General features: G+C 44.4%; 1 protein-coding gene across 2 annotated transcripts; it reads left to right on the forward strand.

Moving 5' to 3' along the window:
• Positions 1–1182: 1182 nt before the first annotated feature.
• LOC144672727 (pleckstrin homology domain-containing family A member 3-like) lies at positions 1183–27323 on the forward strand. 2 transcript variants are annotated; one of them, XM_078534676.1, is made up of 8 exons: positions 1183–1291; positions 6381–6497; positions 8445–8600; positions 10334–10470; positions 19279–19437; positions 20303–20346; positions 22870–23024; positions 25327–27323. In XM_078534676.1, the coding sequence occupies exons 1-8, from the start codon at positions 1252–1254 to the stop codon at positions 25386–25388; spliced, it is 870 nt and encodes a 289-aa protein (XP_078390802.1). In that variant the 5' UTR covers positions 1183–1251; the 3' UTR covers positions 25389–27323. The 2 variants fall into 2 exon arrangements, with proteins under 2 accessions (XP_078390802.1, XP_078390803.1); XM_078534677.1 differs by having other exon boundaries at positions 1193–1291; positions 25357–25523.
• Positions 27324–27572: the final 249 nt, after the last annotated feature.

The following is a 27572-nucleotide window of genomic DNA, read 5'->3' on the forward strand; positions in this document are numbered from 1 at the left end:
AGGCGGTGGTGTAGTGGTATTATCACTAGACTGGTAATCCAGGAACCTAGGTTAATACTCGGGGACTTGGGTTTGAATCCCACCATGGCAAATGGTGGAATTTGAATCCAATAAAAATCTGGAATTAAAAGTCTAATGATGACTGTAAAACTATTTTCGTAAAAACCCATCTGGTTCCCTAATGCCCTTTAGGGAAGGAAATCTGCTGTCCTTACCTGGTCTGGCCTACATGTGACTCCAGACCCACAGCAATGTGGTTGACTTTTAAAAATACCCTCTGAACAAGGTAAATAAATGCTAGCCAGCAATGCCCACATCTCACAAACAAATATATAAAAAGGTACAGAGTTGTATGGAGAGACTCGAGTAGAAGTCAGCATGAAGTTAGCTCCGAGTCTGGACTATACTTTGTACATATGTATATAATTATATGTTACCAACAAACACTAATATTCAACCTGAACCTCTTTGTGAGACCTGCTGAACAACAGGTGACAAATGCTGGCTTTGCCAGTGATGCCTATGTCCCATGAAAGAATTATTAAAAATCTACTCTGTCCTGACCACCCCCCTAATGATTTTGAATACCTCTATTAAATCTCCTGTTAATCTTTTCTTCTCCAATCTTTCTACATAACTGAAGTTCCTCATCCTTGGAACCATTCTCATGAATCTTTTCTGCACCTTCTCTAACGCCTTCACATCCTTCCTAAAGTGTGGTGCCCCAGAATTGGACACGATACGCCAGTTGAGGCCGATCCAGTGCTTTATAAAGATTTAAGACGATTTCTTTGCCTTCCTAAACATAACTGTCCACCTTACACAAATTGAAACGCTTTACAAACCTTACCACACACAATGATTGGAGCCTTTTACATCCTCTGCAATTTACACACCCAGCCTCCGCGTGGCATCGATACCTGCCCCTGTCTATCTCCCAATCAGCGCCCGCTGCTCCGAAACCATCCGCAAAATTCCCATTGGCTCATCGCGTAGCCCCCACGTGGTCTCCCCCAATCGGAGGCAAGAGCCGCTCTTCCACTGCTGCTGATTGGCTTGCTCAGAGGACGGGGGGCGAGTGTGACGGCACAATGCAGGAATGCGGTTGTCAGGACGACGGTGGCGGAGGCGCTGTCGGATTGGCTGCCGGAGAGCTGTCAATTACAAAGGCTGCCCGCTGCTTCCTGCAGCAGAAATAGATAGTGTGTGTATACAGGGAGAGCAGGGGACTCGGGAGGCTGCCCTGCTGGCATGGAGGGGGTGCTGCACAAGTGGACCAATTATCTAAGTGGTAAGCCAGGGGTATTGTATCTTTTCCTTATCGAGAATGCTGTCCAAGCGAGTCAACCTGCCACTGAGCCTTTATGCAGCTCTCACTGGCGGAGCAAAGGGTTGGTAATTGACAATTGCCTTTTTATCTGCCCTCTCTTCTATAGATTTTGCAGCATTGCAGGGTTTGCTGCATAGCTCGCAGGAGGGGGAACTCCAGTCTGAATTCCACCCTCTTTCACCCCCCCCCCCCACCCCCCAACAGAGGGTGATGAGGCTAATTGTACTACCTTTAACCACAGCTGGTAGCAGCCAATTCAGCACAGATTGAGCGTGGGACCTTCGGGCTTTGTCTGGCTTCCTACCGTATGAGCCGGGTGCATTTGTTAATTGAGACGTGCAATTTCTTTGATTTCCCAACATCTTCAGGGACTGAGGCTGCCAGAGTTTTGTACGGGATTCCAAGTCAAGGGTCCAGAAAAGGCAGTGTAGGCTGATGATGCCCGTTCATTGGTCTGGTCATTTGTACAGGGAATAAGGGAGGTTAGGAAATGAGGGTTGGAGGTTTGGATGGTGGGAATAGTTGACCAAACTGCTCTTGCATTGCTGTCAGAATCTGATCACAGAGTTGAATTGGAAGAGAAGTAAGGTGTGAGCTCCCCCCTCTGATGTCAGAAATGATTAATGTATAGAGGGAGAGGAAAGCCAACAAAAGGAGCACTATGGATTATGAAGTGATTTCATATGATAGACAGAATATATTTCCATTTGTGTGAGAGTCCAAAACTAGGGGCCATCAATTGAAGCTAGTCCCTAATAAATCCAATAGGGAATTCAGGAGAAACTTCTTTACCCAGAGAGTGGTGAGAATGTGGAACTCACTCCCACAGGGAGTGGTCGAGGTGAATTGCATAGATGCATCTAAGGGAAGCTAAATAAACCCATGAGGGAGAAAGGAATAGAAGGATAAGCTGATTGGGTGGGTGGGGGATAGGAAGAGTGGAAGGAGGTTTATGTGGAACATAAACACCAGCATGAATTAACTGGGCTGAATGGTCTGTTTCTGTGCTGTAGACTTGATGTGAGAACAAATTTAACAAACAGCCTAAAGAAACCATAAACTGTACAGGGCACTGCTGAGACTGCATCTAATGTATTTTATACAGTTTTGGTAGCTTACTTAAGGAGGGGTATACTTGCATTGGAAGCAGTTCAGAGAAGGTTCACTCACTCTGCTGATACCTGGGATGAAGAGGTTGTTCTTATGAGGAAAGGTTGAGCAGGTGGGGCCTGTTAGAAGAATGTGAGCTGATCTCATTGAAACATAAAATATTCTGAGGGGGGTTTGACAGGGTGGATGCTGAGAGGATGTTTCCCCTTGTAGGGGAATCTAGAACTAGGGGAGCACAGTTTGAAAATAAGGGATCTCCCATTTAAGATGGAGATGAGGAGGAATTTCCACACCGAGGATTGTTAGTGTTTGGAATTGTCTTCTCCAGCAGGCAGTGAGGTTAGGTCATTGTCTAACTCGACCTTGAATATATTCTGATTATTGATTGACAAGAGAGTCGAGGATTATTGGCATGGTGGTGGCAGGAAAGTGGAGTTGAAGCCAAATCAGATCAGACATGATCTTGTTGAATGGTGGAGCAGGATCAAGGGGCCAAATGGCCTACTCCTGCTCCTAATTCCTATGTTCTTATTAGCTTAATGTCAAAAAGGTACGACAATGCTGTCTGAAGCACGCACCTCTAGAAATGAGGAGAAAATAATCTTCCTTTACTGCTTTTAAAGCAGTCTTTTGGTTATTCCCTCAGCCCCTGAATAGGTCTGCTTTGATCTGTGTATGGATCTGTGTTTGGTGGGCTGGCATATTCAGAGGGCATTGTCATCCTTGCTGGCACTGGATACTGTTCTGGGTCAAAAATGCAATGAAACAGTTTAATGCAGCTAGCAGACCTGAGACCTGACTGGTAGTGGAGCTTGTAAGAGCTGAACGGCCCCCAGGATGAAGATGAGGATTCTGAACACCAGTCAGCATAGCAGACAGATGCAATCGAACTGGCCAAATCTGTCAAAATTTGAAAATGGCAAGCTTGAGATGTTCAGCCTGCACCTTTTCTTAATGCCTGCCAACTCTGGCTGTTCTGCTCCCTCAACCACAAATCCTGTTCTGTACTCTAACCCTAGACACTCCAATATACACGGGTGGAGCCTGGTGCTCCCAAACAGTACACACCAAGCTCTAATTCATACTGTAACAAAATGCTTTTGTCCACACCCTAACTCCATTTGTTTCTGGGTGGTGTACTTTGGTTTCAAGTGTTGCTTATACAAATTGAAGGAATGCTGTATTTTGGTTGCTTTAGGCTTTTTTGTATGTAAAATATGTTTTTTTTTGGAAAGAAGAGGCATGGTGAGGACAAGTTTACACATTTGAAAAGCTTAATTTGGATTTGAAAGGTAGATTCAGAAAAAAACTTGAGCTTTGCAATGTGCCTGAGGCAAGCTCTGTGGCACTAGCTAAGGTAACTGAATCTGTAACACAGGGCTGGGAATGCAGGACTCTAATCTTTAATGGCTTGGATGGAGTGTAAAAGGAGCAGCAGTTTGCATTTCTAATAATATATGGATTTGCCCTTGGGGAGGGAAATAAGTGTCTCTGGAGAAGATGAACAGTTTCTCTGATTTTTTTTTTAGTAGGTGGGAAGGAATTCAAGATGTTTGCTTGTTGGATTCCCTGAATCTTTTGCAACAACGAGAGTTTGCAGTGTTCCTTTTAATCAGCACTACCTTGGCCAAAAGCCACAGGATTAGTTGACGTAACTAAGATGTCCTTTATTATTATTGGAAAGAGAGACGTGTTGCTGAAGCTTTTCATCTTGCACTCATCAGGACAAGCACAAGAATACCAAATTTCAAATGCTCATGATTTGTACTACAGGAAAAAAGGGTGCTGATTGGTTGGCAAGTCAAATCTGGCCGAGGTGTTGCCACAGAGAAAGCAACAGGAACTACAGGCTCCCCAAGCACCCGGGTAATTCAAAAAAGGTGCAAGGCTTGAACATATTCCTTTTGCTTGCAGAGGATGGGTTCCTGCATATGAATGTACGTCGCTTTTGGAAAGTGTAAATGAGCCACACTGAGCTTGACTGATTATTTTAAATTGGTTGTTAGCATAGCTGTCAGCGCACTTGGGATTGTTCAGTAAGTGCTGCCCAATTGCAGAATCACATCTAACAGTGGACGTTGTTTTGGTTTTGCAAGCACGGACTGCCTATAATTCCCCGTTGCTTTCTGTAGGGCAACAGCTTGGCCAATCAGAGTTGACTTACCAACACCCTTTTCTCCTATAGTATAAGTTGTTGTGATCGTTTGAAGTTTGGCATTCTTGCATTTGTCCTGATGAGTGCAAGATGAAAAGCTTCGGCAACTTGTCTCTCTTCAGTATTATTCAAATTCTGTACTACCAAGTGAATGTTCTTTATTAACTTGGCTGTGAGATAATCGTGTGTGCGTGTGTGTTGCTGAGAATATCCATTTGACTTCTGATTATTCCGTTTGTGGGAATCTCCAAGCTACCTCTTGAGTTTGTATGTACTGCACTTTGGGCAACCGCTAACTATATTTTTGTAAAACTTGCAAGGAGTTCAGGAATGTAAGTGGCAGCTATTTCTTAATAGTGATCATGAGAAAATTCATGGTTAAGTGGAGATTTAGGAATTGCGCTGCTCGATTCTGTCTCTAGTTTTGACAGAACAGATCAGTAGCTTTAGTTAAAAGGTAAAACTTGAGGCAATTCACTGAGCCACATAAAGAGGTATTATGTGAGATGTATGGAATATAAAAGTAAGGAAGTTTTACTACAGCTGTACAGGGCCTTAGTGAGGCCACATCTGGAGTGTACTGTGTATAGTTTTAGAACCCTTTTTTGAAAAATAAAAGATATAATTATGTTAGAAGGTTCACTCGGCTCATTCCTGGGATTAAGGGCTTACCTTATGAAGAAAGATTCAGCCTTTATCCATTGGAGTTTAGAAGAATGAAAGGTGATCTTATTTAAACATATAAGATCCTGAAGGGATTTGATTAGGTAGATACAATGTTTCCACTTGTGGGAGAGACTAGAACCAGGGGACACGGTTCAAGATATGAGCTTAAGATGGAGATAAGGAGGAATTTTTTTCTCTCAAAGGGCCATTAGTCTGTGGAATTCTCTTCCCCAGAAAGCAGTAGAGGCTACGTCATAGAATTTACAGACGGCTGAGTGAGACAGATTTTTGATAGACAAGGGTTGTGGAGGGCAGACGGCAAAGTGCAGTTGAGACTACAACCAGATCAGCCATGATCTTATCGAATAGTGGAACAGACTCGAAGGGCTGAATGGCCTACTCCTGCTCCTAAGTCCTATGTTCATCTGATCAAAAGCTTGGTTAAAGAGGTAGGTTTTAAGGAGTGTCTCAAAGGAGGAGAGGGGGATAGGTGTAGGGAGGGAATCCCAGAGCTCGGGGCCGAGGCAGCTGAAGGCACGGCCACAATGTTGGAGTGATTAAAACTGGTGATGCACAAGAAGCCAGAATTCGAGGAGCGCAGATATTTTGGAGGGTTGGAGGAGATTACAGAGGTAAGGGGCAAGGTCACAGTGGGATTTGAAAATGAGAATGAGAATTTTAAAATCAAGATATTGTTTGACTGGGAGCCAATGTAGGTCAGTGAGCACGGGGTGATAGAGGAATGGGACTTGGTGTGAGTTAAGATTGGGTCACAGTTTTGGATGACTTTGAGTTTACTGAGTTGACAGCAGTTCAATTCAAATCAATTGTCAATTTTACAGCTGAGATTAGTGATTTTTTTTTTAAATTAAGGAATTAGGGGCAAAGGCCCCATTAAGGGCATATGGAGTTCGGTCGCATGTCAGCCATGATCTCACTGAATGGTGGCAGAACAGGTTTGAGGGGCTAAATGGCCTCCTCCTATTCCTATAATGCCTCAGACATTTCAGTTGTCGTGTCATCTTCACTCCTGCTGTTTCCAGCTTTGTTAATCCCTTTGTTTGTTGTTCATCTGTCGACATAATCTTCTGGTGACCCTTCTAATCTTTCATTTGGCAGGTTGGCAGCCGCGGTACTTTGTGCTGGATGGCACCGTATTGTCATACTACGACTCGCAGGAAGATGTTGGCAAAGGAAGTAAAGGGAGCATCAAAATGGCCGTGTGCGAGATAAAAGGTAGAAAAGTGGAAGGAGCTTTTGAGCTTGCAGTTGCCAAATGTTCACATTGGACCCTTGAAGCGCTCCCCCAGCTTGGTACAACCCGACTCTGTGTCAGGAATAATGTCCATCCTTGGCGCTTTTAGCCATTAGGCTTCAAGGGAAGATGGTGGCACAGTGGTAATGTCACTGGACTAGTAATTTCTGATGGGGACATGGTTCAAATTCCACCACAGCGGCTGGTGGAATTTAAATGAAGTTAACCAATCTGGAAGCTAGTCTCAGTAATGGTGACCATGAAACTATCATTGAATGTTGCAAAAACCCATCTGGTTCCCTAATGCCCTTTAGGGAAGGAAATCTGCTGTCCTTACCTGGTCTGACCTACATGTGACTCCAGACCCACAGCAATGTGGTTGGCTCTTAACTGCCCCCTGAAATGGCCCAGCAAGCCACTCGGTTCAGGGGCAATTAGGGATGGGCAATAAATGCTGGCCTTGCCAGCAACTCCCCCATCCCATGAAAGAATAAAGAAAAGAAAAGTCTATGTAATTTCAAATGGTAACATTTTGGAGTTATGTCAAAGGTTAATGCTTCCTCATTTGAGCACTTGGCATGTCATAACATTCAAGGCTATGGGCCAAGTGCTGGTAAATGGGATTAGGTAGGTAGGTCAGGTGTTTCTCACATGTCGGTGCAGACTTGATGAGCTGAAGGGCCTCTTCTGTTCTGTGATTCTGTGATATGCCTGGGAGGGTGCAGTTCAGGTCTGACCAGTGTGAACTGCAGTCTGCTTACATAGAAAAATTAGGGAGGGATTGCTGCACATTAATCAGTATGACTCAGGGAATAGGATGGAATGAAGATTTAAAAATAAAATGTTGGCAATACCTGGGACCACTGGCACATAAGGGCAACTCAAATGCACTTTCTGTTCTTATTGCAATTATTTTACATGAATGTAGTTTATAATACATGACCGTGGATGGGACTCATAACTTCTGGAGCAAAGTTGCTGAGGCTCCAGTGTGGGGGAGTCTAAGACAAAGGGGCATAACCTTAAAATCAGAGCCGGGTCATTCAGGAGAGAAGTTAGGAGACACTTCTTCACACAAAGGGTGGTAGAAGTGGGGAATGCTCCCAACAAAAAGCAGCAAACGCGAGCTCAATTAATAACTTTAACTCTGAGATTGATAGATTTTTGCTAGCCAAGGGTATTCAGGGATTATGGAGCCAAGTTTGGGAACCAGATCAGCCACAATCTAACTGAGTATCACCCATGGCTCAGTTGGGAGCACTCATCTCAGAGTCATGAGGTTCTGGGTTCAAGTCCCACTCCAGGGCTCGAGCACAGAAATCAAGGGTGACGCTCCAGTGCAGTACTGAGGGAGTGCTGCACTGTCGGAGGCACTGTCTTTTGGATGAGACATTAAACCGAGGGCCCCATTTGCCTGCTCGAGTGGATGTAAAAGATCCCAGGGCACTATTTCGAAGAACAGCGCGGGAGTTCTCTCCAGTGCCCTGGCCAATATTTATCCCTGAATCAAGATCACAATAATGGATTATCACATTGCTGTTTATGGAAGCTTGCTGTGCGCAAATTTGCTGCTGCATTTCCTGCATTACAACAGTGACTGCACTTAAAGTACTTCATTGGCCGTAAAGCACTTTGAGACGTCCAGTGGCTGTGAAAGGCGCTATATAAATGCAAGTCTTTTTTAATGACAACAGCCCTGAGGGGCGAAATGGCCTATACCTGGTGCTATATTCTGCTTCATTGTTTTTCCTGGTTATCTGTTCCTGTCTGCCACGTGTTGGACTTCCTTGTTCCTGCATTGCCCTTGTATTACTGTTGGTATGTTCTGGCCATCGGGTTTCGCCGAAAGCTTCGCACAACGGGCACGAGTCACAAACCGGTTTGATGTCTTCTCTTTCCCCACTAAAGTAAAACAATATTCTTGCCAGTGCACACAGCAGACTTCACCCGGATGGATTTGATCATCCCGGGAGAGCAATACTTCTACCTCAAGGCCGTAAATGCTGCAGAGAGACAGAAGTGGTTGGTGGCACTTGGTAGTGCCAAGGCCTGCCTAGCTGACAGCAGGAGCAAGAAAGAAAGAGGTAATGCTTTTATTTTGTCCTTCCCAGGTGACTTTGATGTTCCCTGTTTTTTTTTTCACCTGTGTTCTTGTCACATAACGTTACTGATCCACATGCTCTGCCATTTTGAGATACATTTATAGTAGAAAGCACATGGAGAGGCCCCTCTTGGCACGTTCCTGATAGCTTGGCTTACACATGCATTAATTGGTACCAAGCTGTTTGACACTTTGTGCTGAATTTGCTGAATTCCCATCGAGAAAGCTATACAAACGCTGGGCACACCTGATTTAAGGAAGGGACAAGTGTCCAAGATTCCTAAATTTGATAATAGATTGATATTAAAGAATAAATCCAATAAGTAATTCAGGAGAAACCGCTTTACTCAAGTGGTGAGAATGTGGAAAACACTACCACAAGGTGCAATTGAGGTGACCAGCACAGACGTGTAAAGGGAAACTGGATAAACACGCAAGGGAAAGAGGAAGAGAAGGTTATACCATTAGGGCTTGAGGAGTCTCAGGTGGAGCATAGGCCATTTGGGCTGAATGGCCTATTTCTGTCCTGTAGCCTCTATGTAATTCCTGCTTCTGATCACCAGCTGTGGAAGTCTACTGGATGTCCGTGCATGAGCATCACATAAACACTTCACGTATAAGGAATCCCACTTACAAACGAATGCGTGAATTAGGAGAGAGCTTAGGCCATTCGGCCCCTCGAGCCTGCTCCACCATTTGAACCACCTTCCTGTCTTTCCCCTTTGACTCCCTTGTCAATCTGTCCAACTCCGCCTTGAATATATTTAGTAATTCTGCCTCCACAGCTCGCTGAGGAAGAGAATTCCACAGACTAACAACCCTCAGAGAAAAAAATTTCTCCTCGTCTCCGTCTTAAATGGGAGACCCCTTTATTTTTTTAAACGATGTCCCCCTGGTTCTCGTCTCTCCCACAAGGAACGCTTTGGGTAGAATTTTGACAACTTTTTCCCCCCGGCCTAGTCCTCCGGTCCCAAGCTCCACACTTTCTTAATGGAGACAGCTGTAATTTGTTGGGGGTGGGCGGGGAGAGACATCTGTTTCAGGTACACAGGTTCGCTGAGAAAGTGTGTGTCCTGACTGAAGCCAAAGTGAGGCCTGACTCAGGGAAACCACTTCAGGACAGCAGGGCGTGGCTGTAAGTGAGCCTTAGATCGCAAGTTGATGAGTATGATCAGGCTTAACAGGGGCAGAGATTAACGCGGCTGTTTTTTATGGTACATTTGGGGAGGCGGAATGGGGCAAGTCTTTTTGATGCCAAACGTCTCTCTCGCCCAGATTCACAGTGACAGGGTGTCACTGTTAGGTTAATAGCCGCAGCCCGCTGACACCGATTCCTGGAATTTCTGCTAGTCGCTTCCTCCTGGACGCACGCCTCGCTTTCCTAGGGAATTCTGGAAGGCTGACATCTGGGGTGCCTTGCGAGGGCTAAATTCTGCATCCCTGTTCTGTCACCCTACATTCCTTCGCTTAACATGCTGTGCCACCACGCTATTTATAAATTTCTTTTTATAACTCCAGTCAACACCGAAATAGATTGAATAAATCGTACAATCTTATAGCCCAGAAAAGGAAGCCATTCAGCCCACTGCGCACATTGAAAGGGCCATCCTATTAAGGATGTTACAGTTGATCTTTTTAAGAGGGATATTTTAATGACCAGCCTTTTTTAATTCGGATTTTTTTTCTGCGTGACGTTTAAATGTTTTGAATCTGCAGAGATCAATGAAACCGAGGATTCCCTGAAATCCAAAATGTCTGAGCTTCGACTCTATTGTGATTTGCTGATGCAGCAGGTGCATAAGATCCAGGAGTCTGCACAGCCGATCCAGGCCAGTTCTACTCCAGATGTTGAGGTAATGTACCAGGGTCTTTCTTTCATTCAGAATGTCGAATGAGCACATGGCGAGGGCAGTTGCTTCATTGCTCTTGTCTTAACTGACCTGCTCCATCCTTCGACAGAACCCTGTACAGGACATTTCCAAATCAGAGTCTTGATCGTTCTTCCTTTAAGATCTCTAGTCATTCCTATGCTGGGCAATGCTTCATGTTTGGAGAATACACGCTTTGCCACTGCTATTCTAGCTCTGATTTCTTTATTTTAAAAAAAAATTGTATTTGTTCATGGATGTGGGTGTCGCTGGCTAGGCTAGCATGTAGTGCCCATCCCTAATTGCCCTTGAGAAGGTGGGGGTGAGCTGCCTTCTTGAACCGCTGCAGTCCATGTGGTGTAGGTACACCCACAGTGCTGTTAGGGGAGGGAGTTCCAGGATTTTGACCCAGCGACAGTGAAGGAACCACCGATATATTTCCAAGTCAGGATGGTGAGTGACTTGGAGGGGAACTTCCAGGTGGCGGTGTTCCCATGTGTCTGCTGCCCTTGTCCTTCTAGGTGGCAGCGGTCGTGGGTTTGGAAGGTGCTGTCGAAGGATGGCAGTAACTATCATCTGACCAGCTTCTTAAATAGTGAAACCGGTTCCAACTATTGACCATTTATTTGCTCTCTCCTGCCATTATTTCTTCCAATCTTCACGACCGTTGCCTTTTTTTAACATTAATTTTCCTGCCATAAGCTTTCATCATTCTATCCATTAGTATCTGTATAACTGCTGTGCTAGCCACTTGGGCAGCTTCTTGTGCAGAGTGGTCCACACTTGGAAAAGCCAGTCTGGTTGAGCAGTGGAGCAAAAAAACCTATAACTCGCTTGAGGATGGGTTAGATGGTGGAATGGAGGTCTGTATGAATATGTGAAGGTGGGACTGCATGGCCTCCCTCCCTCCCTGGTGTCTATTTTGTGTTCTTGTGGGTGGGCTGGCTTCCAGCATTCGCTGTCCAGGATCAAGATGAAGAACCAGGGGGTTCTGTGGAACTGTAGCCTGGAACAAGAGTTGGCTCTTTGGGGGCAGGAAGAATTTTAAGAAAAAAATGTAAAAGTGCTTGTTGTGAGAGATTGGTCAATTCTTTAACTTAAAAAAAAATGTGGCTGGTCCTGTTTTACCAGAACCTTACCAGAGTTTCTGTTTTACCAGAACTTTACCAGAGTTTCCTACTTTTATAATGATGTATGGGTTGTTTGAGTGATCACTATTGACTTTTAGAACACAATAGAGAGGGATGACCTAAATTCAGGAAACCAGGATGTAGAAGTGGTTTGGGTAGAGATGGGAAATGATAAAGGCAAGAAGTCACTTTTGGGAGTGGTGTACATAGCAATAACCACACGGTAGGGGAGAGTAAAAAGGAAAAATTAATGGGAGCTGGTCAGAAAGGTACAGCAATAATCATGGGGGATTTTAATCTACATAGACTGGATAAATCAGATGGGAAAAGGTAGCCTAGATGAGGAATTCATAGTGTTTTTGGGATAGTTTTTCAGAACAGCACATTCTGGAGCCAACCAGAGAACAGGCTATACTAGACCTGGTATTGAGCAATGAGATGGGATTAATTGATAATCACATAGTGAAGGTGCCTCGAGGTAGCAGTAACCGTGATATGATTGAATTTTAGTATTTTAAACTCAAATAAGTGCAATTATGAGGGCACGAAAGCAGAGCTAGCTAAAGTGGACTGGCAAATGAAGTTAAGGGATAGGTCAATAGAGCTGTAGTGACAGACGTTTAAAGGGATATTTGGTGAGGGAAGACTTGTGCTCCAGAACTTGCTGTGCCCCTAGCCAAGCTGTTCCAGTACAGCTACAACACTGCCATCTACCTAGCAATGTGGAAAATTGCCCAGGTATGTCCTGTACACAAAAAGCAGGACAAATCTAACCTGGCCAATTACTGCCCCATTAGTCTACTCCATCAAGTGATGGAAGGGGTCATCAACAGTGCTATCAAGTGGCACTTGCTTAGCAATAACCTGCTCAATGATGTTCAGTTTGGGTTCAGCCAAGGCCACTCAGCTCCTGACCACATTACAGCCTTGGTTCAAACATGGACAAAAGAGCTGAATTCCTGAGGTGAAGTGAGAGTGACTGCCCTTGACATCAAGGCCACATTTGACAGAGTGTGGCATCAAGGAGCCCTAGCAAAACTGGAGTCAATGGGAATCAGGGGAAAACTCTCTGCTGGTTGGAGTCATACCTCACACAAAGGAAATGGTTGTGGTTGTTGGAGGTCAGTCATCTCAGCTCCAGGGCATCACTGCAGGAGGTCCCCAGGGTAGTGTCCTAGGCCCAACCATCTTCAGCTGCTTCATCAATGACCGTCCTTCCATCATAAGGTCAGAAGTGGGGATGTTTGCTGATGATTGCACAATGTTCAGCACCATTCGCGACTCCTCAGATACTGAAGCAGTCCATGTCCAATTGCAGCAAGACCTGGACAATATCCAGGCTTGGGCTGACAAGTGGCAAGTAACATTCACGCCACACAAGTCCCAGAAATGACCATCTCCAACAAGGGAGAATCTAACCATCGCCCCTTGACGTTCAATGGCATTACCATCACTGAACCCCCCACTATCAACATCCTGAGGGTTACCATTGACCAGAAACTGAACTGGACTAGCCATATAAATACCGTGGCTACAAGAGCAGGTCAGAGGCTAGGAATCCTGTGGCAAGTAACTCGCCTCCTGACTCCCCAAAGCCTGTCCACCATCTACAAGGCACAAGCCAGGAGTGTGATGGAATAATCTCCACTTGCCTGGATGAGTGCAGTTCCAACAACACTCAAGAAGCTTGACACCATCCAGGACAAAGCAGCCCACTTGATTAGCACCACATCCACAAACATTCACTCCCTCCACCACCGGTGCACAGTAGCAGCAGTGTGTACCATCTACAAGATGCACTGCAGCAACTCACCAAGGTTCCTTAGACAACACCTTCTTCTAAACCCACTACCGCTACCGTCTAGAAGGACAAGGGCAGCAGATAGATGGGAACACCACCACCTGGAAGTTCCCCTTCAAGTCACACACCACCCTGACTTGGAAACATATCACTGTTCCTTCACTGTCGCTGGGTCAAAATCCTGGAACTCCCTCCCTAACAGCACTGTGGGTGTACCTACACCACATGGACTGCAGCGGTTCAAGAAGGCGGCTCATCACCACCTTCTCAAGGGCAGCTAGGGATGGGCAATAAATGCTGGCCCAGCCAGCGAAGCCCACATCCTATGAATGGGGGAGAAAAAAATCATTTCAGAATACTCAGAATAGATAAATTCCAACGAGAGAGAGAGAAATTCCAAGGGGGGTGGGGGGCGGGACATCTACCATCCATGGCAAAGACAGTATCAAACTTAAAGAAAAAGTATATAATTGTGCGAAAACGGATGGCAGGTCAGAAGATTGGACAGAATGCAAAAAAACTGCAAAGAATGACAGATTATTAAGGAGGGGAAAAATGAGAGTACGAGAGAAAGCTAGCTAGAAATATAAAAACAGTTACTATAGAAATTTAAAAAAGAAACAAGTTAGCAAAGTGCCGAAGGGTCATGAGGACTCGAAACGTCAATTCTTTACTTCTCCGCAGATGCTGCCAGACCTGCTGAGTTTTTCCAGGTAATTCTGTTTTTGTTTTGGATTTCCAGCATCCGCAGTAGTTTTTTGTTTTTAGCAAAGTGAGCGTTGGTCCTATAGAAAGTGAGTTTGAGGAATTAGGAATGGAAAATAAGGAGATGGCAGATGAATTGAACAGGTATTTTGCAACGGTCTTCACTATAGAGGATACAAGTAATATCCCAGAAATAGCTATAAATCAGAAAATGGAAGGGAGGGAGGAACTCAGGAAAATTACAATCCCCAGAGAAGTGGTACTGAGTAAATTGTTGGAGCTGTGGGCTGACAAGTCCCTGGTTCTGATGGACTTCATTTTATGGTCTTAAAAGAAGTGACTAGTGAGATGGTTAATGCATTTGTTTTAATTTTACAAAATTCCCTAAGATTCACGGAAGGTTTCATTAGATTGGAAAATAATGAATGTAACTCCTTTGCTCAAAAGGTGGGGGAGACAGAAAGCAGGAAACTACAGGCCAGTTAGCTTAACATCTGTCATAGGGAAAATGTTAGGAGTTATTATGAAAGATGTTATGGCAGGGCATTTGGAAAAGTTTAAGGCAATCGGGCAGAATCAACATGGTTTTGTGACAGGGAAACCATGTTTAACCAATTTATTGGAATTCTTTGAAGGAGTCACATTTTAAAAAAAAAAAAAATTGTTCATGGGATGTGAGCTTCGCTGGCTGGGCCAGCACTTATTGCCCATCCTTAGTTGCCCTTGACAAGGTGGTGGTGAGCTGCCTTCTTGAACCACTGCAGTCCATGTGGTGTAGGTACACCCACAGTGCTGTTAGGGAGGGAGTTCCAGGGTTTTGACCCAGTGACACTGAAGGGCGTAGGTCAATGCCAGGTAGTCCATCCAGTTTCATAACTTTTAGACTTTGTAGCAGTTTGACACACCTGAGCTAGGCCAGTTCAGAGGGCACTTGAGAGTTAACCACATTACTGTGGGCCTAGAGGTCTGGAGTCCCATGTAGGCCAAATCAGGTAAGGACAGCAGATTTCCTTTCCTAAAAGAGCATTAGTGAACCAGATGGGTTTTTACAACAATGGCTTCAGGCTTTTAATTCCAGATATTTATTAAATTCAAATTTCACCATCTGCCGTGGTGGGATTTGAACCCAGGTCCCCAGACCATTACCCTGGGCCTCTGGATTACTAGTCCAGTGACAATACCACTATGCCACCACCTACCCTGAAGAATGGTATAGCAGGCTCGAGGGGCTGAGTGGGCTACTCCTCCTAATTCATATGTTTGTGTTAGTGCGGTGTGTTTTATGTATTAGCCATGGGACTGCACCTCCCCGCCCACATATGTTGAATTAGATATGGTACTTTTTGAGCTGTGGGATTTTTGGGTCCTGTGCGTCGTGTGTGTTGGGGAAATCTGAAGGCGACTGATTCCAGTGTATTAATGTTGGAGGCTTGGAGACTGCAATTGTGACTGCCACATACTCCTGACTTGTTAGAGTCTGCCTGCTGTTGAGAATTGATCCTGCTCACCCATCACCTCTATGTTCACTGACCTACATTGGCTCCCAGTCTGGCAATATCTCTTTTAAATTCTCATCCCTGTTTTCAAATCCCTCCATGGCCTCACCGCTCCCAAGCTCTCTCCTCCAGCTCCACAACCCTCTGAGATTTCTGCTCTCCCACGCGTCCCCAATTTTAATCGCTCCACTGTTGGTGGCCGTGCCTTCGGTTGCCAAGGATCTGAACGTTGGGATTCCCTCCGTCAACCTCTCTACGCCACCCTCCTCCTTTTAAGATGCTCCTTTAAAAACTGCCTCTTTGACCAAGCATTTGGTGACCTGTTATAATATTTCCATAGTGTGGTGTCAAACTGTTTGATAACTGCTCTTGTGTAGGCGCCTGGGGCATTATATCACATTTAAAAGTATGATCCAAATGCAGGAGGTTGCCCTGATAGGGTATCATATGTACTTTGTGGCCTATTTTAACATTGTATGCAGTGCGTTTCATTTTGCATTCAAAACCAGAGATCATTGTGGATATAGGTTAGGCATTGTTGTTGCCTGAGAGTGGTGCAGGCACTGCTGGTTGGTTGCACTTTTCCTGGTTTCCAGAAACGAGATGCTGGCTTTGTATGTCTGCTTGGGTTACCGTGTAAATAGTAATGTTCCAGTTCAAGACATCTTGTGCTTTACTGTGTCTGAGTGGCTAAGCTGATGCTGCTGTCAGTTCAGTAGAATGTTGCTGTGGGGGTAAAGGGAGGTAATGAACACGTGCCACATCTTTTTAATTTAAGAAACGAAAATGTTTCATCTGTGCGTGACTAATTATAGGCTTACACGGATCTGAATTAGAGACCGTGAGCTCCAGGAAGTTGTTTAACTGTGTGGGCATCACGTTTGATCTTTTCCCGGAGTAAAGCCACATGTGAGCACTTCACGCTGCTGGGCATTCATCCAGAGCCACAACTCTAAAGCTGCCAACGTCCTCCCCTCCCCGAACAAGTCCACCTTAATTCGGTGCCAAGTGGTCTGTCCAGTTTTATTAATATTGTAGAGGTCCGACATGAGTGAGTTGCTTGCTAGACCACATCGGCATGGGATTGAAGGCACATTTATCCCAGACTGGGTAAGGATGGCAGGATTCTTTCCCTAAAATGACACTTGTGAACCCTTTTTTAAGAGAAAAAAAACAACAATCCGACTGTTTAATGGTCACTTTTACTCCAGTACCTCTTTTAACTCTTTCGAGTTATCAACAGTCACAGATTGCAACTCTTTCGAGTACAATCACAGTTCTTGGTTTCCGGGAGTGGGACATGAACCCACAACCCTCTGGTTCAAAGGCGAGGGTGCTATGAACTGAGCCACAGCTGACACCTCTAGTACCTCTTTTAAACTGAATTCAAGTTTTCAAGCTGCCAATTGCATTTGCGTTCTCTGGATTAATAATCCAGCCCTCTGGATTGTTAGTCCAGGAACAAAATTGTCACAGACTTAGCATACAAGTAGCAGGTGTGATAAATATTAAGCATAAAATCTGACTAACGAGATAGTAATTATCACAGTTTAACAGGTTATACTTCCCTGTTTTGGCTATGGACGAGGGAGCAGTCAAAAACCTGGACTGGATTGTTCTTGTAGACTTCAAACTTCTGTAGTTTCTACAGATTTCTGTAGTACTGGGATCCCTGGAAAGATCCCTTCCGTTTGGATCTTTCTTCTCTCCCCTGCAATGAACATGGTTTCGACCTCCTTTCTTGTACTCTAAACTGTTAATTAGTCCCCTCCTTTACAAACAATTTGAGCCAATTGACCAGTTACCAGAGCAAGTAATTGTTCTTGAATTGCTCACTGCCATCTGGTGTTGGCTCCTAATCTATAGCATTCCTAAGTAAGACACTTCTCTCTCATTCGGACACTTTGTTATGTACTAGTTTCACAGCCTCAGAACACCGACCAAGCTCTAAGTGTATAAACCTGTAGTCCTCACCGCCCTCCTGTATGGTGCTGAGTCATGGGTCCCACCGTTGTGTACGCCTTCTAGAGCCCTTCCATCAGTGCTGCCTCCATAGTATCCTCGAGATTCACTGGCAGGACCGCATCACAAACACGCGGTCCTGGAAACGGCCAACATCTCCAGCACAGAGGCCATCCTTCTGTGAAGTCAACTGTGTTGGGCGGGTCATATTGTCCAGATGGACGACAGCCTGCTGCCCAAGCTCGTGTTGTACAGAGAGCTGACCACTGGTAAACAGAACAGAGAAGCCCCGCGCTAACATTTCAAGGACTCCCTGAAGAAGTCCCTCTCTGTGTGCCACATCGACCATCGTCAGTGGGAAGTGCAGGTCCCAGAACCTGATGCCTGAAGACGCTACATCGGGAGTGCTGCAGACATCTTTGAGACTGAGCGAAAAACCAGCATGGCGGAGAAGAGGTTGGGAAGGAAAAATCAAATAGCCCCCAGCAGCACCTTGCACCCACTGTGGGAGAATCTGTTGGTCATGGTTAGGCCTGACTAGCCACCAGTGGGCCTACAGTCATTGAGCACAAATCTTCCTAAAATCTCTGTCTGCGAAGCAATGCTGAGAGACTAGTTTTGATTAGTTCAGTACAGTTACAAGTAAATATGCAAGCTAAGGTTACAAATGATACTTGAGCTAATACAGAAATGTTACAGCTGCAGAATTTGAATATGTGGTTTAATTCCCTTACAAAACTGTATTTTAAAGCATGATTTTCTTAACACCTGTTTGTAGCTCGCCCCCAGAGCAGTGCAAAAATCACATTCTTTCCTGCTTCTCTGCCCAGATTTGCTTTCAAGGAAGCTGTTTTGGGACATTTCCCATTCAGGAGAACAGAGTTTGGCTTAGCGATGGGGAGTAACTCTAAATGTTCTGATTTCAATGAATAATACATATGTGAACAAGGATGGTGTGAATAAAATGTGCTCCTTCAATTATTGACTGGAACTGTTTTTCAATAACTTTGCCTGGCCTCTTTCCCTTTCCCTCCCACTATGATACAATCTGGGAGGAGACAGTGGTGTAGTGGTAATGTCACTGGACTAGTAACCTAGGGACCCAGGCAAATGCTCCTGGGACACAGGTTCAAATCCTGCCATGGCAGCTGGTGGAATTTAAATTCAATTAATACAGTTTCATGGTCACCATTACTATCATTGATTTGTCATCTAAAAACCCATCTGGTTTGTTAATGTCCTTTAGGGAAGGAAATCTGCTGTCCTTACCTGGTCTGGTCTACATGTGACTCCAGACCCACAGCAATGTGGTTGACTCTTAGCTGCTTTTCCTGAGACTCTGGCTGGAATCATTGAAGAGGGTGGGGATTGTGCTCAGCAAATTTTTAATGTTGTCTTTTGGGGAGAAAAATTGCCGTTCATTGCCAAAAACGAGAAATCCATGCCAGAGTACAAAGCAGTTAAAGAACAAGGCTCAATCTTTTGCTCGGTGACAATGCTGCTGCTGATTTTAAACTTAAACCTTTGCTTGTGTACCATTTGGAAAACCCCAGGGCTTTCGAGGGATATTCCAAGGCATTTCTATTAACACTTTCACTCTCTGATGAGTTGAGGTATCTCTGTACCCTGTGTGTAACAAAAATAAAAACTACACTGGTATTTGTGCATATTTATGGATAAGTGTGTGTCTCTCTTTCAGAAAATGAATGAGGCTTCTTCTTTGCTTAAAGCCACGTGCAATACCTTTATAAACACCCTCGAGGACTGTATGAAAATAGCAAGCGTGAAGATATCCCCGGAGCTGCTTTCACCCCCAGAGTCCCCAGTTGCTCATGTTACCTCCACACCTCTTCGCAGGGTAAGGGGACTTTGTTATTATTTATTCATCCCTATAGCAGGCTTCCTGGTTGAGGGAAGGGCAGGTTTTGTACAGCCCTGTGAATGGGCGATGTGTTTGTGACAGGTGTGGTCTTCCCCTCACCTTTTCTTTGGGCTGGTACCTGTGGCAATGTAGCACTCGCCCAAGAGCAATTCCAGGACATGAACCCAAATCCACTGCTCTGTGCTCCATAACACTGATGCACCAATATATGTCACGAGACTGCTATTTGATAGTGCCCATACTCAACCTAATTTAATACTGGAAGTGGAGGGGGAGTGCCATGACCTCTTTCTAATATAAAATCAGAAGCATCAGGACTATCTAACAAGGAGTTACAAATCTACTGTGTATTATGTTAATATTGGAACCCTGTCACAATGAGCTGTATTCTCTAGCTGTAAATGAGAGCAGCCGTTACTAATTTGGGGAAGTTTAGGGCATTATTCTTAACTCTATATAAGAACTGGTTTCCACCATATGGGAGAGAGGGAAAGGGGAGTCCATGTCCTGAAGGAAAGACTGGCTTCAGATTCCTCCTTCACTCAGTGAATGAGTAACAAATTTTAACATCTTCTTTTGTACTGTATTTTGAATTGTATAAACTTACAATTTAATTGGAATTCAACTTTGTGTAATTGATGTTAAATCTCTCATTTGCCTGGTTGAGCTGCATGATGTTTAAAGGAAACTGTAATATTATCAGAGGTATAACGGGTGAGTTCACCAACATAATATAGAAACCCTGCAAGAACAAACAGTGTAGTGTGTTGCTAAGAGTTGTGCTTTCAGAATTTCGGAAGCTCACTTGTTTTCTTTTCCCATTTGTTCTTTCAATTTTCAGGTTAAACGTTCTGTCAGTCACAGTGGCGTTGTTCTACCTGACAGGTAGGTGGCTTGTCTGCTGAGTGCGTTTGCTTTTAAATGTGTAGTTAGAGCAAAGAGCAGGGTTTCCCCCACCCCCATGCCCTGGGTAAACGTGCACCTCTCAGCTAATACCATCAAGAGCAGTTTATCTGTTCATGAGAGCTTGCTGTGCAAAAATTGGCTGCTACATTTACCTGCATAACAACGGTGATTGCACTACAAAGCAAGTATTTGTACTTCAAGCACTTGGTAGACTACTCCAGCAATGCCTCCAGGCACAATATAAACTCATAACAAAAACAAAAAATGCTGGAAAAACTCAGCAGATCTGACAGCATCTGTGGAGAGAAAGACAGAGTTAATGTTTCGACTCCGTATGACTCTTCAGAGCTAAAGAGAAGTAAAAATGTGGTGAAATTTATACTGTTTAAGGGGGGTGGAGCAGGTGAAGCTGGATAGAAGGCCAGCGATAGGTGGAGGCAACGGAGAGACTGCCAAAGATGTCATAAATGAAAGGTCAAAGGGGTGTTAATGGTGGTGGCACTGGCTAAAGGAGGTGCTGATGGTGACATTAAGGATAGAAAGCAGAATGTGGTAATAGCAGGACAAGGGTAGCACTCTGGAAAGAACAACATGAACAAGTGACAGATGGCACTAGTGGGGGGGATGGTGGTGGGGAAAAAAGATTGAAAATAGGCTAAAAAGTGGGGATAAAACAATGAATAAAAATGAAAATTTTAAAAAATTAAAGTGGGAAAAAAATAAAAATGAATATTGAAAAAAGGGGTGAGGATGGAGGAGCCGATTTGTGTACAACAAGCTCTCATGAACAGCAAACAGAAACTGCTCTTGATGGCATTAGCATCACTTTCTATCCTTAATGTCACCATTAGCACTTTTTTAGCCAGTACCACCACCATCAACACCCTTTGACCTTTTGTTTATGACATATTTGGCAATCTCTCCTTTGCCTCCACCTATCGCTGGCCTTCTGTCCAGCTTCACCTGCTCCACGTGCCCCCCCGCCCCACAATTTTACTTCTCTTAGCTCTGAAGAAGAGTCATACGGACTTGAAACATTAACTCTGTCTTTCTCTCCATAGATGCTGTCAGACCTTTTTTCCCCACATTTTTTGTTTTTGTTTCAGATTTCCAGCGTCCTCAGTGTTTTGCCTTTACAGTATAAATTCATGTTTGACTTGTGCCAGTTACACTGCATGTTTGGGGTGATGATACTGATACTTGTTGATTGAAAAGGCAAGTGTTGCCTCACCAGCATCAAATGCCTTGCCTCTTGATCAGCGCAAACATTCTCAAATAAATGTGTAATGAATGCTCTCCACTTGCCTGGATGAGTGCAGCTACAACATTCACCTGCCCACTTGCTTGGCACCTTATCCACTCCCTAAACATTCACTCCCACCACCACTGGCATAGTGTGTCCTATCTACACTGCAGCAACTCGACCAAGGCTCCTTCGACAGCACCTACCAAACCCGTGACAAACTAGAAGGACGAGGGCAGCAGACACATGGGAACACCACCACCTGCAAGTTCCCCTCCGAGTCACTCACCATCCTGACTTGGAAATATATCGCCGTTCCTTCACTGTCGCTGGGTCAAAATCCTGAAACTCCCTCCCTAACAGCACTGTGGGTGTACCTACACCACAGGGACTGCAGCAGTTCAAGAAGGCAGCTCACCACCACCTTCTCAAGGGCAACTAGGGTGGGCAATAAATGCTGGCCTTGTTAGTGGTGTTCGCATTCCGAGAATTAGGTTTTCTTTTAAGAGTTGGGTTTTGAGGCGCAGCTGTCTAAAGGAGTACTGAAGTCCATTTTTGGTGCCCTCCTTAAAATGAAAACAAGCAGAAGATAGTTTTCCCCATCTTTTCATTTTACAGAAAATTAATATAAGTAGTGCAGAGACTGTTTATCCTAAACGTCACTCAACCAGTCTTTACTATCAGTTGTAAGTTACTGCTACTTAAGACTGTGTTACAGTTTTGGATATAGAAATTTACTCTAATTGCATTGGAAGCAGTTCAGAAGGTTCGCTCGACTCATTCCTGGGATGAAGAGTTTATCTTATGAAGAAAGTTTGAACAGGTTGGGCCTTTACCTAGTTGGAGTTTAGAAGAATGAGAGGTGATCTTATTGAAACATCCAAGTCCCCTCAGGGTCTTATGAGAGTGGATACTGGGAGGGTGTTTCCTCTTGTCAGGGAGACTAGAACTAGGAGATGTTGTTTGAAAATAAGACTGATAAGAGGAGAAATTTTCTCTGAGGGCTGTTAGTATGTGGAATTCTCTTCCCCAGAGAGCAGTGGAGGCTGGATCATTGAATTTATTCACGGCTAAGTTAGATTTTTTAATAGACAAGGGAGTCGAGGATTATGGGGGGGGCAGACAGGAAAATGGAATTGAGACCACAATCAGAGCAGTCGTGATCTTACTGAATGGTGGAGAAGGCTCGAGGGGCTGATTGGCCTACTCCTCCTATATTCTTAGCAGCCTTGTTGATTCTTAACTGTTTTTGGCTGCAGGAGTGCAGAAATGAACAATCTGGCCCAGTCTCAGAAGGGTTCCATTACAGTAATGAGAAATCTGGAGGAAATGGCCACCCATCGAGCGAGCAGGTGGACGAGACCGCCTGTGGAGAGCAAGACTCCAGAAAACAGTTGCCTGGAGCAGCCAGAAAGTAAGTAACATGCAGCTCCTCCCAGCTAAACATGTCCGCTGCTAGTGCAACTCCCAAAACCCCGGCCAATGATGATTGTCCAGTAATTGAGGCAAGAGACATGGTCTGTAAGGACAGTTTAACATGCTCTAGGTTCTGTTGCTGTTGTCCAGGCTAGTAATTCTGTAAAAATCTTTAAAATGGATTAGAAATCGCAAACTATAGATTACTTCAGTGAACTTGTATTTTGGCATCCTTTCTTTGAGTTTACTGAAATATTTAAGAAGTATCATCTCTCGAACAAGGCTAAACTCACCTGGTGCCACCAGGTAAACTACAGGTCCAGCTGGTGGACCCCAGTTAGAGTACAGCTCTGAACGGTGTTTTTTTTTTTTACAGATACATCTGGTTAACGTGTAATTTTGGTCTTGAATTACAGGTCAAACTCTTTTTCTTTTTTTCCGTTAAATCTGACTGAGGTAAATACAAATGATGCAGTTCCAGAGCAAAACTCCCTTGGGCTGTGCACTGTCAAAATACAGTGGGGTTGTCAATGACTGGGTGTGAGCTGAAGAGTTTGACAAACAACCTGTTTATTCTGCTACTCCCTCACATGACTCCTGACAACATCCTGGGGGTTACCACTGACCAGAAGCTGAACTGGACCAGCCACATAAATACTGTAGCTACAAGAGCAGGTCAGAGGCTGGGAATTCTGCAGTGAGTAACTCACCTCCTGACTCCCCAAAGCCTGTCCACCATCTACAAGGCACAAATCAGGAGTGTGATGGAACACTCTCCACTTGCCTGGATGAGTGCAGCTCCAACAACATTCAAGAAGCTGGACACCATCCAGGACAAAGCAGCCCACTTGTTTGGCACCCCATCCACAAACATTCACTCCCTCCATCACCTGCGCACAGTAACAGCAGTGTGTACTATCTACAAGATGCACTGCAACTCACCAAGGCTCCTTCAGACAGCAGCTTCCAAACCCACGACCTCTACCACCTAGAAGGGCAAGGGCAGCTGACGCATGGGAACACCACCACCTACAAGTTCCCCGCCAAGCCGCTCACCATCCTGACTTGGAAATATATTACCGTTCCTTCAGTGTCGCTGGGTCAAAATCCTGGAACACCCTCCCGAACAGCACTGTGGGTATACCTACACCACGTGGACTGCAGCGGTTCAAGAAGGCAGCTCACCACCACCACCACCACCTTCTCAAAGGCAATGAGGGATGGGTAATAAATGCTGGCCCAGCCAGTGACACCCACATCCCGTGAAAGAATAAATTTTTTAAAATGGTGCAAGGTGGCACTACAACCTAATTTTGTGTCACTGATTTGCAAACAAAATGCGTGAGCTGGTGTCAGTGCTCTCCAGGATGCTGAGCTGGACTGGGGGTGGGGTTTAAGTATTTTATGTTGGACATTGGGTTACTGAATTCCACTCCTTCCCCTCCCAGTGTGCAGTCCTGCTGCCTAGAAGACTGGGTTTGGTGTCATTATGAATATCCTTCATTTCTTCAGCAGCTCACCAGAACCAATTGCAAATCCTGCAGCCAGGCAGCTTGGAGAGCTGTCAGTCTCTCTGGACAAGCACTCTCAACATTTGAGTACTGACTGTTTAAACTGCGTCCCTGCCCCAAGCAGTCACTGGGATTTTTGTTTTTGGCTATCCAGAGCCATTTTCTCTGCTCTAGTAATAATGTTGGGATTTGACTCTGATGGAAAGACAGCAGACAAAGCCAGAGTTATTCAATTCCCCCTTCTAAGCCAAGGTGGTTAAGTATCTGCATCCTTCTGCTCATGTGAGATATATCATAAGCAAAGCAGCAAAAGTTGGATGAAGACAGGAATGGAATTTCTTTCTTCAGTGTATGGGGTAACTCGACCCCTCACTAAGGTTTACCCACCTCTCTGCTCTTTGGCTTGCAATGATCCTTCCCTTGGTGTGAAGCGGACACAAAATAGTGCATTAGCAAGTACAAAATGCTGCTGTTTCTATCTAGTGCTGGTGTTGCAGCATCTGAGGATTGTCCATTGCTCCCTTTTGTCTGCCTGCTGTGTGCAGTTGTTGCTAGCCTCTATTCCCACAGGGGAGGTGTAAATACCATCTTAGTCCATGCAGAAGCAGTTCTCTCTTCTCCTCCCCACCCCACTCTTCTTAATTTGCTGTAGCTTGAGTGCATTGGTGCAGTTACCTGTGTTAGTCCATCAAGGAGAAACACATCGTATATTATAGCTTCATGATCTGATTTTAGTTATTGAGTGGGGTGGGAGAAATGACTTGTGTAATCTGGTTTTGAACTTCACAGATTCACTGCCTTCTTCCCAAAATGTCCGAGGTGAATCTGCAGGCAGTGCCAATGGTGAATAATGTCGTCGGGGGAAATAGTGCCCTCCCCGGCATATAGAAGGAACCAGTCGAGACACAGACATCTCTCCTCATGAGGTGGAAGCAAAAGGAAATGTCAACGTTGCCATCAGAAAATCATCAGAACTGAGCTCTCCTGCGAGAAGATCCAGGGATGGAAGCTTGCAATACAGAAGATGCTGGTAACTCACTCATCTTTAGTGTTGGGTTCTCCACTGACACATTAATACTTGTTTGAAATGATGTTGAATATTGAGCAGGATAGAGTGGGGTGCGTGTTTGATTTTTGAGGCAATTTCCTAATAGAATTACCATCTTCTTTTATTCTTGCCTCCAGTCCCGAGTCCTGTCCATCTAATGTCTGTGTGAAGGGCAGAAATAAGTGAGCATTCTCTGAGGGAGAAACAATACCTCTCCGTAAATTAATGCAGCACTCCTCAGCAAACACGGTTCAGTAGTTTCATGGACAATAACCACAATTTCAATACTCAGACAATGGTAAATGAATACCAGTCAAAAATAAATTAAAACTAAGTGGGGAGCGTTGGGGAATTTAAACTAATACGTCACACTCCACGTTTGAATTGAGAACATGTAGGGTCTGCCAGTCTCCTCCTGCCATGTTAAGTAACCTCACTTGCCACTGAAGATACGCTTACTGAGATGCAAACTATCTTAGTCGTGTTTACGATGGGTAAATTAAATCTCGTTCACCTAAATTACTGTGCTCAAGGCAGCTGTCAGTAATGATGACACCAAAAATGCTTACATAGTTATGTAACCACAAATGATGCAAGACCATCTCTACCAAACAGCCCTGACTAACAGTATACTACTGTTTGTATGACACCCCTTTGGCCCCCATATCCAAGCCATAGAGTGGATCGAAGTCATCCTAACTGCCAAAATAACCTGTGATGATTGTTTAAAAAGAGAATTGTGATAACGGTGCAGTGGGTGTTACAGATCACTGAGTCCAAGTTGCTGTGGGAACATGCACTTTACATGCATGTTATAGTCTGGAGCTATGGATAGTGATGGTAAAGGCTCCAACTTTCTTTCCATCACATGGCTGACCAGGAATCTCTCCCACTCTTACTGCCCGCCATTGGTGTGTGTTGGAAGAATTTGCAGGCTGATAATTAACCTGCTTGGCAGTGTTAAGAACACACCTTCCTTGTCCCACCCCAGGACTTAATGGCCTCAAACCCAGAGCTTCTGGCTCAGAGGCAGGGGTACTACCCATTGTGCCACAAGACCCTGATTGGTGCAGTAGATGGTTTCAAACTAATACTGATTGAGGCACACTGCTATGATTTGTTCCCTTGACTTGTTTACTTTTTGGGACGGGGGTCCTTTTTTTTTTACCCCCAGAAGTGACTCCACTTTTGTGTTCAGTTTACATCCGCCAAAACCAAGATCTGTGCAACTTGAAGCCGCTCCCCTAATACAATCCTAATGGAACCTGTTACAAGCATTCTATTACACTAACATTGTTTTCAGCTGGAGATGCAAGGTGTAACTGGTTGTTAATAAATTACCCACACACTAATTGTGCTCTATTTATATTTTCCCAAACCAAATTGCAAGTTAGGCAATATGGATTTAAAACCTAGATTTAAGGAGGGACCTGTATAGTTTATCATTAGTGGACACTAATTTTTAACATTTGTTTGACTGATTGGTATTTGGCTTTCCTTGTCACACGTCCAGTTGCTTGACTTATGCTGCATTAGCATTATCATCTTTGTTCCTGAACTACTTATTTAACCTTTCTCACAGGTTAATTGAGTTTCACGAGCTCTGAGGTACGAAATGATAAACTAATATCTTTCTATGTTTTGTTACTTTGTGTTTCTTCCTTTTATATCACCATAGGAATGTGAACTGGCTTGAATGTAGACGTAATATATCTTGTGCAAACAAAAGATACTATAAGTTCATTCTCTCGAGTAATTTTATTTACACACATATATGTCATAATATATATTATGACAATGATGGTGAAAGATAATTAAAACAGAAAACTCAAATGAAAATGGTTCAGCCTGAAGTATCCAGGGTATTTTTGGAATTGTGTTCTTATGTCTTTTAACAGGGGGAGAAAACAATCCAGAATAATTTCCCATCCGGACTGGATTCCTCTACTGCTCGGGTTGCACAAACCATAGAAGTTTACAGCACAGA

This window comes from Cetorhinus maximus, chromosome X (genome assembly GCF_964194155.1).
Source record: "Cetorhinus maximus chromosome X, sCetMax3.hap1.1, whole genome shotgun sequence".
NCBI classification, from domain to species: domain Eukaryota; kingdom Metazoa; phylum Chordata; class Chondrichthyes; order Lamniformes; family Cetorhinidae; genus Cetorhinus; species Cetorhinus maximus.

What these genes read in the sequence shown, in the direction of transcription:
- LOC144672727 (XM_078534676.1), top strand. Translation starts at nt 1,252, where the DNA reads ATGGAGGGGGTGCTGCACAAGTGGACCAATTATCTAAGTG. An exon ending in CCTCCACACCTCTTCGCAGG is followed by an intron (nt 19,438 to 20,302) that starts GTAAGGGGACTT and finishes TTCAATTTTCAG; the next exon opens with GTTAAACGTTCTGTCAGTCA. An exon ending in GGCGTTGTTCTACCTGACAG is followed by an intron (nt 20,347 to 22,869) that starts GTAGGTGGCTTG and finishes TTTTGGCTGCAG; the next exon opens with GAGTGCAGAAATGAACAATC.